The sequence below is a fragment of the Benincasa hispida genome, chromosome 7, assembly GCF_009727055.1.
Source record: "Benincasa hispida cultivar B227 chromosome 7, ASM972705v1, whole genome shotgun sequence".
Lineage (NCBI taxonomy): Eukaryota > Viridiplantae > Streptophyta > Magnoliopsida > Cucurbitales > Cucurbitaceae > Benincasa > Benincasa hispida.
Genome location: NC_052355.1, coordinates 8,532,419 through 8,546,056, shown reverse-complemented (window position 1 = coordinate 8,546,056; position 13,638 = coordinate 8,532,419). Strand labels below are relative to the sequence as shown.

Sequence of the window (13,638 nt, the reverse complement as noted above, 5' to 3'; positions counted from 1 at the left end):
GTGATTTTGTTTCAAGACTTCCATTTTTTAAATTTGTACGAGTTACCTCACAATTTCGTGTTTAAGAGTTTTTAAAATTTTAGAAAAATTTTAACAGATAGAAAACACTTTCAAACTACTTATAGAAATAGTAAAAAAAATATATTGATAGATATAAGTGTCTATCACATATTATCAGTAATAGATTTCTATCAATTTCTATCACTGATAGACAATGATATACATCAAAGAAGATTAAAATTTACTATTTTATGTAAATAGTTTCTTTATTGGGAAATTATTTCAAATGGTAAAATTATTGAAAATATTTACAAGATAGAGCAAAATTTTAGAACTATCAATGATAGATGATGATAGACACTGATTGACTTATATCAGTGTCTATCAATGTCACTGATAAACATTGATAGAAGTCTATCGGCTGGGTAGGGATAACCCAAAGACTATAGGGAGTAAGCCCGGGGCGGGGGTTGTCGAAACTTCATTCTACCAGGGAGGACGATAAGACCAAGCACACCAAACTCTATCATTGATAATTCTAAAATTTTATTATATTTTGTAAATATTTTGATTTATTTTTCTATATATGAAACAATCCTTCTTTATTTTTTTATTTTTTAAAAAATCTCCCATATTTTAATTTTTAGTCAAATTTAAAAAACAAAGGCATTTTTTTTTAATATCTATGAGTTAAAAGAGAAAGTTCCCGCACAACTCGTCTTATTTGTGAGGATAGATTATCTAACTCTAAAATATTTGAATGTCACGAAAGTTTGTAGCATATTAAAATTAGATAGGGCCATAAAAGAAAATTAAAATAAGTTTTTGAAATCAATATTTTCTAATTTGAATTTTGAAAACATTTTTAATCGAAAGTAGATAACAAAAACAAAAGAACTCATATGTGGTTGTAAAATTTAAAAGCTTAGTTTAAAAACCTAAACACTAAATAGTTATCAAACAATACGGTGGTTATTTGAATTCATTTTTCATGGTTAAATTATAGGTTTCTTATTTTTGTTTAGAATTAAAAAAAAAATTCAAGTATAATTGTAATTGGGTGAAGCTAGGAAACATCAAACAAGGACAATGAAAGATCAAACTTTACTTTGGCATTGGGTAAGGTATATCACTTATCACCATTAACTTTTAGTTTCCTCCGCCAACAACAACTTTTTATCACCAAGTATTGTCAAATTGAGTATAGTTCAATTAACATACAAATGTGTTAATGACCAAACAATCAGTAGTTCCAAATCTCCCAAACCCTATTCTATTGAAAAAAAAACATAAACAATTTAGTATTTAATAATCACTAATTCATTAATTTGATGCATATATGCTTATATCGTTAACTCAACTAATCAACTTATTAACGAAATCCTTTTAAGATCATTGTAAGTTTAAATCTCCACTCCTTTATTTGAATGGTAATACTCTCCGAGTAAGCGGGAAAAAAACAAGAAATTTCCAAAAAAAAAAAAAAAAAATTGTTATAGAAGTAAATGAAGAAATTAGAAAGAAGAATCAAAAGTCATGGTCTAGAATATATTATATATTGTAAGATGTAAAAAGTGTATAGGAGTCAACGTCAAGCTATAGAAAGAAAAAGAGAATGGGAAATAAGGTGGAAAGGTCTATTATTTGTGTGTTTTCAAGTCAATTGAGAGTCTTCCCGCGCTTACTTCTCAAAGGGTTTTCCTCCTCTACAAATCATATAATATAAATTTATGATATGATTTCTCATATTTCTTTCACAAAAACTTTGATTAATTTTCATTTCTATAAACATTATCTTTTATTTTGTCTCTAGAAAATGGAAGGAGGAGGAAGTTCTAGAAGCAATAACAAAGCTAGTAATCACAAGGATTCCAATGGTCTCATTGATGTTTTGTTTTCTTGGGACTTTAAGAATGTGTTCAATCAAAACTTCTACAAACTCAAGGTATATGTTTTTTTTTTTTATTATTCTTTTTAAGATTTTGATTTTTCCAAGAATGTTTTACTTGGTATCTTTTTGTTAGTCTTGTTATTTTGTTTATACTTTGTGATTTTATTTTTGGTGTATTAAATTTTCATACAAGGTAGTTATTTTCATCCAACAAATTTATATTTTGGTAGTGGAACATTAGTAGGTGAATCCAAATTTTTACTATATCATAAAGCTCAAATCGATGAAATATAAGAGAAAATATCAAGAAATTATTATTCATTTGAATGTAAGTGGCAATCAATAGATAATTCTACGGTAATATATATCTTCTAAAGTTTAAGGATACTATTGAAAGGTTTAAAAATTCAGGTGTATTTTTTAAGCAAAGTACAAACAATTTTCATCACAACTAACAGTAAGAATATTTTTGAAATTTTTTTAATAAAGGTTTAAGATTATTATTGAAGCTTTTGAAAGTTTAGGAGTATTTTTTTAAAACAAAATACTAAATGGTGTCCATTTAAAACTTATGGTAATGGTATTCTTAATTTTTTTTTTTTAAAACGGGTCTGTTTGGTTATTCAATTTTGTTTTCTGTTTTTTAAATTTAAAAATGTTTTCAAAATTGTCAAGGAATTTTAAAAACGGAAAAAGAACCGTTTTTAAACACGGTTTTTGTTTTTTTAAAAACACGCGGTAAAGGTTTTTGGTTCTCGTCTTCCATCTCTGGGTTTCGATCCTAGGAATGTGCATAATTGTTTTTACTATTTTAAAAATATTTTTCTGAAGTTTAATGAAATGTGCATTGTGGTTTGGTGGTCTAATTTGCATGCCATCTTATCTTTCATGGCTTGAAATAAAATCTTAGAGCATCATTTTTTATTTTATAATAATAATTTCAACATTTATATGAAATTGAATGGATAATAATGTTCAAATTAATTTTTTTGTACACTTCATTTTAACATTATTTTTATTTTATCAAGAATATTGTAAATATTTTTTTAGAAACTATATCAAAATTCAAATTAAAATATTTGGAAAATATGAATAAAATTATTATTTACTATTAATATTTTAGAATTTAGAAAACCACAACTCTTCATGAGATTGTGTCTTTTTTGGACACAATCTTAATGAAAGAGTATGCCTTTTCCAAAAAAAAAAAAAAAAAAAATATTTTGTATGGCTTCTAGAGATTTAAAATATGTGATTTTTTTTTATCAATTTAAAAATACACAAAAACATAAAGAATTGTTATCCCAATTCTTATCTCTTTTATATAAAAACAATAAAACTATTTTTACGAAAACAACATAAATTGATTATGTTGAGATTAATTATTTTAATTGTGTTCTTATTCTCTTATAATTTTCTATTATAAAAATAGAACTCTTTTATTGTATTTTATCAATATGTTTATTTTTGTTATTTTTCTTCATTTGATTTCTGATTAATCTATGCATATAAAATATTGATAATATTTTTTTCAATATGATTTTAAAAAAAAATAAAAAATAAAAAATAAAAAAGATATGCTTTTATAACTATGTATATCACTAAAAAGTTATTTGTAACAATAGTTTGACTTTTCTCTTATGAAACAAGTATGAAACTAAAAAAAGTCATCGAAACTTATTTTGATCTTTTCTAAACACAAATTATCCAACAAATTTTTGTTTCAATTTTTAAAAATAAGAAAATAGAATAAAATTACTAAACATATTTTTAGTTTTTTATTTATAAAAAAACAGAAAGCAAAAAACAGTAACCAAGCATGTATAAATTTTTTAGACACTGAAAATCAAAAACATAAAACAAAAAAATAAAAACCAAAAATAAAAAAGTATCAATTCAAATGTGATCCTTAGGAAAGATAGAAATTTTCTGTAACAAGCATAGAGTTTTAAATAAACTAAGATTAGAATATCCATGTCAATATCGATATCAATACTGAGATTTCAATTTATCGATAGATAAAATTTTGTTAATTAAGTATGTTGTTAATTTCACACCATAAATTAGATAAAATTTTTAGTAGTAGTATTTATATGCTTATTGGTGACTAATTTCTAAATTGACTAAAAATTTTCAAAGGTGGGAAAGATTCCAAAATCATTTGAATCAGAGGAGCAATACAAAGGCTCATACCTATTCCCTTTGTTAGAAGAAACAAGAGCAGAATTATGTTGTAGTTTGAAGACAATTCACAAAGCACCTTTCTCACAAGTGGTTTCTATTGAACATTCAAACAAAAAAAAAGGCAAAACCATGTTCTCTGTTAATGTTAGCACTTGGATAAACACTAATAAGAAGGGACATCAACCATACAAAGCACTTCCTGGGGATATTTTTGTAATTTTGGACATTGACCCTCAAACTATTTCAAGTGATTACTTGGAAAGCTCCTCAGAACTTAATTGGGCTTTTGCTTGGTTAGGACAAGCTAATGACAATAATACCCCTTCTAATCTCAAGCTTCATATTTCCAACAACATGGATCAAGTTGATGTACACAAATCAACCACACTTTTCATTGTTTTTCTTATGAATGTGACAACCAACTTGAGAATATGGAAGGCATTACAAGGTTCTACTGATGGCGGGATCATCAAACATATTTTGGGCACAACCTCGACGGTGAGTTTTCTATACTCGAACTTATGGTTTTGTTTGAGAATGATTTTGAATTCAGTATTACTTTTCGAATTAGTAGTTGTATTTTGCACTTTTGAAAAACTTTCCTAATATTTTGTGCTTCTCCCCCCAAAAAAAGTACTTTTTAGAAAAACATGTTCTATTTAAAAGAGTACTACTCTAAGTTCAATATTTGTAGTTGTATTTTTATGTGGAACAACACTTATTCTATAAATATTTTTAGAAAGAAAAGAAATAGTAGCTAATAATACCTGCACATTAAAGTGCTTTTTGGCGATGGGGCCAAACATCATAATATATATACTTCTTGAAAAGTGTTACATTTGTTAAGAAGGGTGAATTCGAATTATACTGATAATTTATGGTGTATTTGGATTACATTTTCAAGTATTTAATTTAAAAAATAAGTCCTTTCAGAAGAATTTGGAGTGTTTGGTAACCACTCAAAATAAATTTTCAAGTATATTTTAATCCCTTTTTATCAAAAGTATTTAAATAAAAATGAGTTTTTTGAAAAACATTTTTTTTCTCGAATCAATCGAAATAGACCCCTCATTATAAGTAGATATAGAAATGATGTCAATTTAGAGTTGCTATTTGTGTATAAAATCAGCATCATAGTTCATACAATTGAGCCCCCAATCGTTTGATTTGGAATTATTATCAATTTGTACATACCATCTTTGTTGTATATTTACGACTGTCATCTTGAATCATATCTATGTAAATATATGACGACAGTAGCTTTTATATTAGTTTAAATTGCCAATGTTGGTAACTATCATCGTAAAAGTACGATACAGGTCGATTTTATTGTTAATTTTAAATTGCTATTATTGATAACCATCGTAAATATGCAAGGCTGGTTTTTTAATGTTAGTTTTTAACTATCATATCATTAAGCAACTGTCATCCTACCTAATGATGACACTCTAAAAGATAACAATTTTCAAACCATCATCATATTACATGGGGCAAATGCCAAATTTCTTGTAATTTGTGTGAAGATATGAAAGTAGTTGACTGTTTTTGTTTATGTTTCAGGGTAATCAAACCTGCAAACAATGCAATCAAAATGGAGAAGATTCAACTCAAAATTTCCCAACACTATGCTTATCATCATTGAATGAATCCCAAAAAGTTGCAATAGAAAGTTGCATAAAAAATGTTATTTGCCAACACAAGCCTTCAATAGAGCTTATATGGGGGCCACCAGGTACAGGCAAAACCAAAACTACAAGTATATTACTTTGGAAAATCTTAAGAATGAGACACCAAATTAGGACTCTTGCTTGTGCACCCACAAATATTGCCATTACAAATCTTGCCTCTCAAGTTGTGAAGTTACTAAAACATGATTCCCTTAGTAAAAATGACTTCTTTTGCCCTTTGGGAGAATTGCTCTTATTTGGGAACAAAGATAGACTTAAATTTGATTCTCAATTGGAAGATATTTATTTGGATCATAGAGTTGAAAAGCTTTTCAAATGTTTAGGACAAAATGGTTTGAAGTTTCAAATAACATCCATGATAGGGATTCTGCAAGAAAATAAGCCATCAAAAATGAAGAGAATGTTCAAATCCATTGGTTCTTCAATTTTAGAATGTGTCAATATTTTAGTAACTCATATACCTAAACAAGTCATTATGGAGCATAATTTGGAAAAAATGGAGATTCTTGTTGAGTTGATTGGGTGTATTGGAACCCTTTTGAGGAAAGGTTATGATGATGATAAAGTGAGAGAAAGTTTGGTTGATTTGAAGTGTCATTGTTTGTTGGTTTTGAGGACACTTTTGGTTTCTCTTGATGAAATTGAAGTTCCAAGTAAAGTAAGCAAGAATTCAATTGAGAAGTTTTGTTTTCAGCAAGCTTCTTTGATTTTTACCACAGCTTCAAATTCCTTCAAACTAAACTCAGTGAAAAAGAATTCACTGAATTTGTTGGTTGTTGATGAAGCTGCACAATTGAAGGAGTGTGAATCACTTATACCTTTGCAACTTCAACATATAAACCATGCTATTCTTATTGGTGATGAGTTCCAATTACCAGCAACAATAAAGAGCAAGGTATGTAAATAATTTTCAAGTATTCAAGATTTTTCTTTTTTTCTTTCTTTTAGAATATGTGGGGATTTTAAAATTGAACTTCTGACCTCGAGGACAATAATACATGTTTTAGCTCAGTTGAACTATGATCATGTTGATTCAATATTTATCAATTATTTTATAGAGTTTCGAGATCGGGGTGAAGCTAGAAATTTTTAGAAGGGTAAAACTTTCTCGTTAAACTACAACTCTAGCCCTTAACTTTTATGTTCAAATTGGATTTTTGGTCTTATAGGACTTTAAGCTATAAACTTTTTGTCCAATAGAATCAGAAATTTAATAAAAGAAAATTTTTAATAGGCCGTTAAAGACATATTAGACAGAAAATCGAAAGATCAAAAACATATATAACAGACAAAAACTCAATAGTTTTAGTAACTTATTAAATATTTTTTAAGTTTACTAACCTATTATTTAGACATAAAATTGAAAATTTAAGGAATCTATTAGACACATTTTAAAGTTCGAATAAACATTTGGATATAAATTTGAAAGTTAGTCGCAAAATTTATAAAACTTCATTTGATAACCAATTGATTTTTTTTTTTAACTTATGAAAATCAAGCCTCTAAACACTTCTTCAGTTATTGGTTTCTACAAAATCCAAACTAACATCTGAAAAACTAAAAAATGTAGCTTCTAAAACCTTGTTTTGTTTTTAAAACTTTATTAAGAATTCAAATGTTTACAAATGAACATCATTATTAAGAAATTGTGAAAAAAAACAAACACAATTTTCAAGAACTAAAAACTAAAAACCAAATGATTATCAAACATCGCCTAATTTAGGCGCATGTAGAAAACAATGAAATAAAAGAAAGGGTTTCAAAAGGCGGTAAGGATTCACTTCCGAAATGTTTAGGCACACGTGAAACCAATTTTTTTGTTTTTCACCTTAGCGCTTTTTTTCCCCTTAAAATTTCATAATCTCTTTTTAAATGCTACAATCAAAGGCTATGAAATTTTACATTTCTTGTAGTGACTTATATATGCTAACATTTACATGGAAACATTTTTATATAATTTTCGTAGTCTAACATTAATTTTTCTTTTGTTGAGTGACTTATCATTTGAATATCAAAACTAATCCATTTTGTACTAGGTTTGTGAAGGAGCTAAATTTGGTAGAAGCCTTTTTGAGAGGCTAAGTTTATTAGGATACTCAAAGCACCTATTGAATACACAATATAGGATGCATCCATTAGTGAGTTGCTTCCCAAATTCCAAATTTTATGGAAATAAAATTTTGGATGGTTCCATTGTAATGGATAAAGAGTATGAAAAACATTACCTTCCAAGTCCTCTATTTGGACCATATTCTTTCATCAATGTTTGTGGTGGACAAGAGGAAAGCAATGGTGATGGACAAAGCAAGAAGAATATGGTTGAAGTAGTTGTTGTTACCCAAATTATCCAAATGCTTTACAAAGGTATGTCAATTCTTTTTGTTAAATATATATGTTTTAGGGAAATTATTTAAAATGGTAAAATTGTTGAAAATATTTACAAGATATAACAAAAATTTTAGAAGTGCTATAATGATAGATGTTGATAGATATTGAAAGACTTCTATCATTGTCTATCAATGTCACTGATAGACACTGATAGAAGTCTTTTGATGTCTATCAACATCTATCATTAAAATTCTAAAATTTTACTATATTTTGTATGTATTTTGGTTCATTTTTTTATATTTAAAAATAGGCCTATGTTTTACTCTCTAATATTTAAAAGTTTTTGTTTATTTTTTAATTAAAAGGAATTAGCCCTTCTTGTTTTTGTCTCAATTCAATTTACTAATTATTTGGTAAGAACACGATTTGGTTTGTATTCTTATACATGTTCTATTTTTTATTACTATACTTTTAAATGTTCAAATTTAGTCTATATGTTAAAATTAATCTCTATTGTTAGACTATGACTAATTTTTGCTAAAATAATTTGATCCCTATAAGTTTTTCTTGTAAAAAATTGGGAAACCTATTTACAATATACTTTTTTTTTTTTTACAGAAACATTTATTAATTTTCTTTCCAAGGTTGAATAAAGAATAAGTTTAATTATATAATTGGTCCCTATGATTTGAAGAAAGCTATTAGAAATTTTGGATCACAGGATCTGAAAAGTTGGATTTTAGTTCTTATGATTTGATAAAACCTCATAAAATAGTCTCGATAATTTGATAAAATCCTCCTAACTAGGAGAACTTTATCAAACATAGAGACTAAATACTAATTATAAACTACATAAACTAATATTCTTTCTTTCTTCAAACCATAGAGACAAAATTTACAATTTAACTTAAAAATTTACATTCAAATTTAAGGTAAAGGACTAATTTAAAGATTATTATTGAACGTAACATACTATACAAAATTTGGATATATATATTTGATATGAAATGAGCTGAAATACAAGTTTCAAAGTGGAAGGACTCAAAATTATATTTTAAAACCAAGATATATATAGGAAATTTTCAAAAATAGAAAAATAAGGGAAACTATTTACACAAAATAGCAAAATTTAATTTTCTTTAGTAGAGGTTGATAGAAATCTATCAGTGTCTATCAGTGATAGAAACTGATAGAAGTCTATCACTGATATAATGTGATAGACGTTGATAGAAATCCCATCGGTGTTTTCTTTTTTTGTTATTTCTATAAATAATTTAATATTTTTCTATTTGTGAAAATTTATTTTATATATATATATATATATGAGTGAGAAACTTTATAACATGGGTTGGAACTTGCTCTATGTTAATTATTAATTCCAAAATATAAAGTTTGGTCTTAATTTCAAATACAGCATGGTGCAAGAACAAGAAGGATCTTAGCATTGGAGTAATATCTCCTTATGCTGCACAAGTTTCATCAATTCAAGACAAATTTGGAAGAAAATATGAGAAGAATAATGAAGGATTTAGAGTAAAAGTAAAGTCTATTGATGGTTTTCAAGGTGGTGAAGAGGATGTGATCATAATATCCACAGTCAGATCCAACAATGGAAAAAGCATTGGATTCCTCTCAAGTACACAAAGAACCAATGTTGCTCTTACAAGAGCAAGGTATAGTATTTCTATTTAATTCCTTTTTATAATTTTATTAAAAGGAAAACACATTGGAAATTTATTTCTATTTTTCCTTTTTATCTGTAGATTACAAATTCAATCTCTAAACTTTAAAATGGTGTGTAGTAAGTTGCTACGGTTTATAAAGTAAGTACTTAATAGGTTTTAGACTTAGAATATTATATCTGATAAATATTTAAACTCTTAATTAAAGGAGACTAGTAAATAATTGAACTTTTAATTTTGTGTCCACTAAGTCTATGACCTATGATATTAACTTACAAAGTTCTTGGACTAATTTTTTGTATAGAGGCTTTGAAAGACTTAGGGCTAAATTTGTCATTTGACTATTTTTTTTCCCTCTAAAATGCTTTAACAAGAGCAATGCTCTAGTTTTTTTATTGTCTTACATTCAAGGCTATAGAAGAGACTAGAGATTAGAAATTCTCTTTTTATTTTTAAATTTTAGTTTAAAATTACAATCCTTAAATTCCTAATATAGGTTCCTAAACTTTTATAAGCATTTAATTAAGTTTTTAAACTTACAAAATGTTGTATCTGATGAGCCTGTAAAGTTCAAAACATGTCTAGTGTGTCAATGAACTCTTTTACTCTTATATCAAATAAATCTCTAACTAAATTGCTTTCCAAATTAAAAGATATATTAGACTTATTTTCTAAAAATTTAGGAACTAAATTGGGTTATTTTTAAATATAAAAAAATGAATCAAAATATTTACAAAATATAACAAAATTTTAGAATCATCAATGATAGATGTTGATAGACATTGATAGACTTCTATTAGTGTCTATCAGTGGCATTAATAGACACTGATAGAAGTTTATCAGTGTCTATCAATGTCTATCATTAATATTTCTAAAATTTTGCTATATCTTATAAATATTTTCAATAGTTTTACCATTTAAAATAATTTTCCAACTAAATTTCTAATTTTCTTGTTCTTTGAGGTTTCCTTAACACGAATTAGGGTCTTGTTTTCCATGGTCTTACTTTCAATACCATAAAAGAAAAAACATCGGACATTAAAATTCACAAATATACTTTTTTTTTTCAGTATTTTTTCTTATGTTTCTTATTTCTTTAGGTTCTGCCTTTGGATTGTGGGAGATGCAACAACTTTAGGAAAGAGCAATTCAGAATGGAGAGATGTTGTTAATGATGCCAAGGCTCGAAAATGTTTCTTTAATGTTGAGGATGACAAAGAGTTGGCAGATGGAATGAGAATGATAAAAACTTGGCAAATCTCTGATATCAAAGAAGAGATCCTCAAACTTGATAACATTTACAACAATGATCACAGAGGAGTTTGATTGCTATTTACACTTATGAAGATTATGAGTATTAAATTTGTAGTATATTAATGAGATAGAAAATTTTATATTGTGATATACATGAGTGGGATCCCGTGGCGGATAGCTTTGGTGTGTTCTTTGTTCCAAGTGTTTGAGGGGCCCTTAGGCCTAAGCGAAAGTAGGGTGTTGTGTGTCACAGTCATATTTGTTCAAGGCACGGTGCCCATGGCGTGTGCATGCTCTTCTCAACCTCATTTTATCATACTTTCATCTTGTGTAATTCATTATGTAATTTAGTTTACTTTTCTTGTACTATTTATTGTAAGTGACTCCTTGCCACTTTTCATATATAAGGGTGATAGTCACAAAAATGCTTATAGTATACTTAGTAGACTAATCATCATATCTTTATACCCGAAGTTATAAGCTATTAAGTTGTTATCCCCTATTGCTCTCTAGCCTATGGCAATCATTTTTCAAACATGCTTTTAAATGTTTACGAAAACTTGTTTCTCTAATCCCATGTTCTAAAATCGTTTTCCCCAAATGGGATTGAAGGCTGTGACATATGCCTATTGTGCCTCCTCCAATCTAAATTTAAATTGGCTGACTTATTCATGTACAAAAAAAAGTGATGCACAATCGCTTTCTAAACCTTGTGGAAGTGTAATTGTGACAGTTGGTATCAGAGCCAGGTTAGGCTCATAGTGTGAAAAACAATAGACATGTCAACGATAAAGCAACTAAACATGTCCCAAGTGGACAAACTGGTTGAGCTAGAACAGTAGATGTTGTACCTAATAGAAGTCCTCGATAACCCCTATTCCCTAGGGACTCGATTCTAGGAAATCTATGAGAAATACGATGAAATTGATGCGGTAGTTGGCCACCTACACGAAATTCCTATTAAAGAGTTGATGATGAGGGTTGAAGCCCTAGCGTCGAAAGCTATAAAGACTTGTAGCTTTGAGCATGGAGATAGCTTAGCGGGATTTATTGCCCATATGGAAGAGTGTATCGAGGAATTAGACAGCTCCCAAAAAACAATAATTCAAATGGTAATTGATCTAAGTAATACAGAGGAGAAGGGAAAAGAGAGGGAGAAAGTCGACTAGGGTTGAGAGAGGGGGAGGGAATTCGAGGCTAACCCTAAAATCACATAAGATATATATATATAGAGAGAGAGAGTCTCGAACTTCAGAGGATGAATTGGTGTATCTCCCTCTATCAATCTCTCAGTTTCTCTTTATTTGTTCGTTGGTGTGCATATTTATTTCTATTGGGATTGGTGTTCTAATTCTTCTGGAGTCTTGTTATTTTGTAAAGATACACATTGTTTAATAAATAAAATAAGTGTTATTTAATTATGGCATTCACTTATATCCAATAAACAAAGTTTCTTGGTTATTTTATGTGAACTTAAGCATGTATATGTGATATGTAAGTGGATCATGCTTTAAGTAATAACCTAAATAGGTCTGTAGTATAAGGATTAAGGTGGGATACCTGATCTTGGTGACACTATGGATATGGCCCACTTTGTAGAGGTTTGCAAGTGTTGTAAACTACTACAGATGGTATATCCTGACCATTCATGTAGAGACATGCGAGTAGGGGTATCCTATACAAAGAGTTTGTATAAGATCTGAACCACGAGATAATTAGACTCTGTATATAACGTCGTTGATACTAGAGACTTGCATCTCACCTAAACGACCATAGGTGACAGGACCTCAATTCTGAGTGTTTTGGGAACTTCTGCCTTTGAGGGCAGTCTTTGATTAGTATGAGTGAGAGTGGCCAGATTGCCAACTCAATATGCTTACCTTTTTGGAAACTTGTCTAATCTGGGAGCTGGGAACTCAATCCACAAGATGGAATTCACTCCTTTCCCAAAACAGGGATAAGTAGAGAGATTGCTCCCTTAAGGGCTGATTCCGGGGTTTGAACATAGTGGCCACAACTTCTCTTTGGAAGAGAAGACTCAGTCATAGTAGGACTATGACTTATGTTCATTAGAGGGATCAATGGTACTTAAGGAGTTAGATGAAACTACAGGGCATAATGGTTATTGGCCCAGTTGTACTTACGAGAAATCTGTGAAAGGTTGTCGCACTTCTGATTGGTTAAGATGGACACATAATATATCTGTGGTAAGGAGAGTTCAGCTGTCAGTTTTTATTGGAGTGTCTGGCAGTTAATGGATGGTGGATCCCGTGACTAAAGAGTTTAGTCAGTTATTCACGTACTGTTGGAGCTTCGAGCTACAGGTCTATAAGGTTCCCTTGGTAGCTCAATGGATTTAATTGAGGATCAGTTTTTGATGTTGATTTGAAATGTTCAAATTGACAAGAGGTATTTTGATTATATATGATGTAATCGGTATGATGTATGGATACATCTAGTGGAGGATTGATGTAAATGAGATTTACATTAAGTACCATGGAATAGAAAAAGAACTATGGTTTATATGTTTCATGAGATGAAATATTAAAACTATAGGTTATAAATATAGTATGATAAATTGGTTATCATTTATATTTATAATAATATTAAT

General features: G+C 28.6%; 1 protein-coding gene across 1 annotated transcript; it reads left to right on the top strand.

The window, feature by feature from the left end:
- Positions 1-1,744: 1,744 nt before the first annotated feature.
- Positions 1,745-11,521, top strand: LOC120081175 (helicase SEN1-like). Its single transcript, XM_039035866.1, has 6 exons — positions 1,745-1,945; positions 4,031-4,573; positions 5,636-6,658; positions 7,800-8,127; positions 9,506-9,764; positions 10,874-11,521. Exons 1-6 carry the CDS (start codon positions 1,817-1,819, stop codon positions 11,097-11,099), a joined length of 2,508 nt encoding a protein of 835 aa, XP_038891794.1. The 5' UTR covers positions 1,745-1,816; the 3' UTR covers positions 11,100-11,521.
- The last annotated feature ends 2,117 nt before the right edge of the window (positions 11,522-13,638 follow it).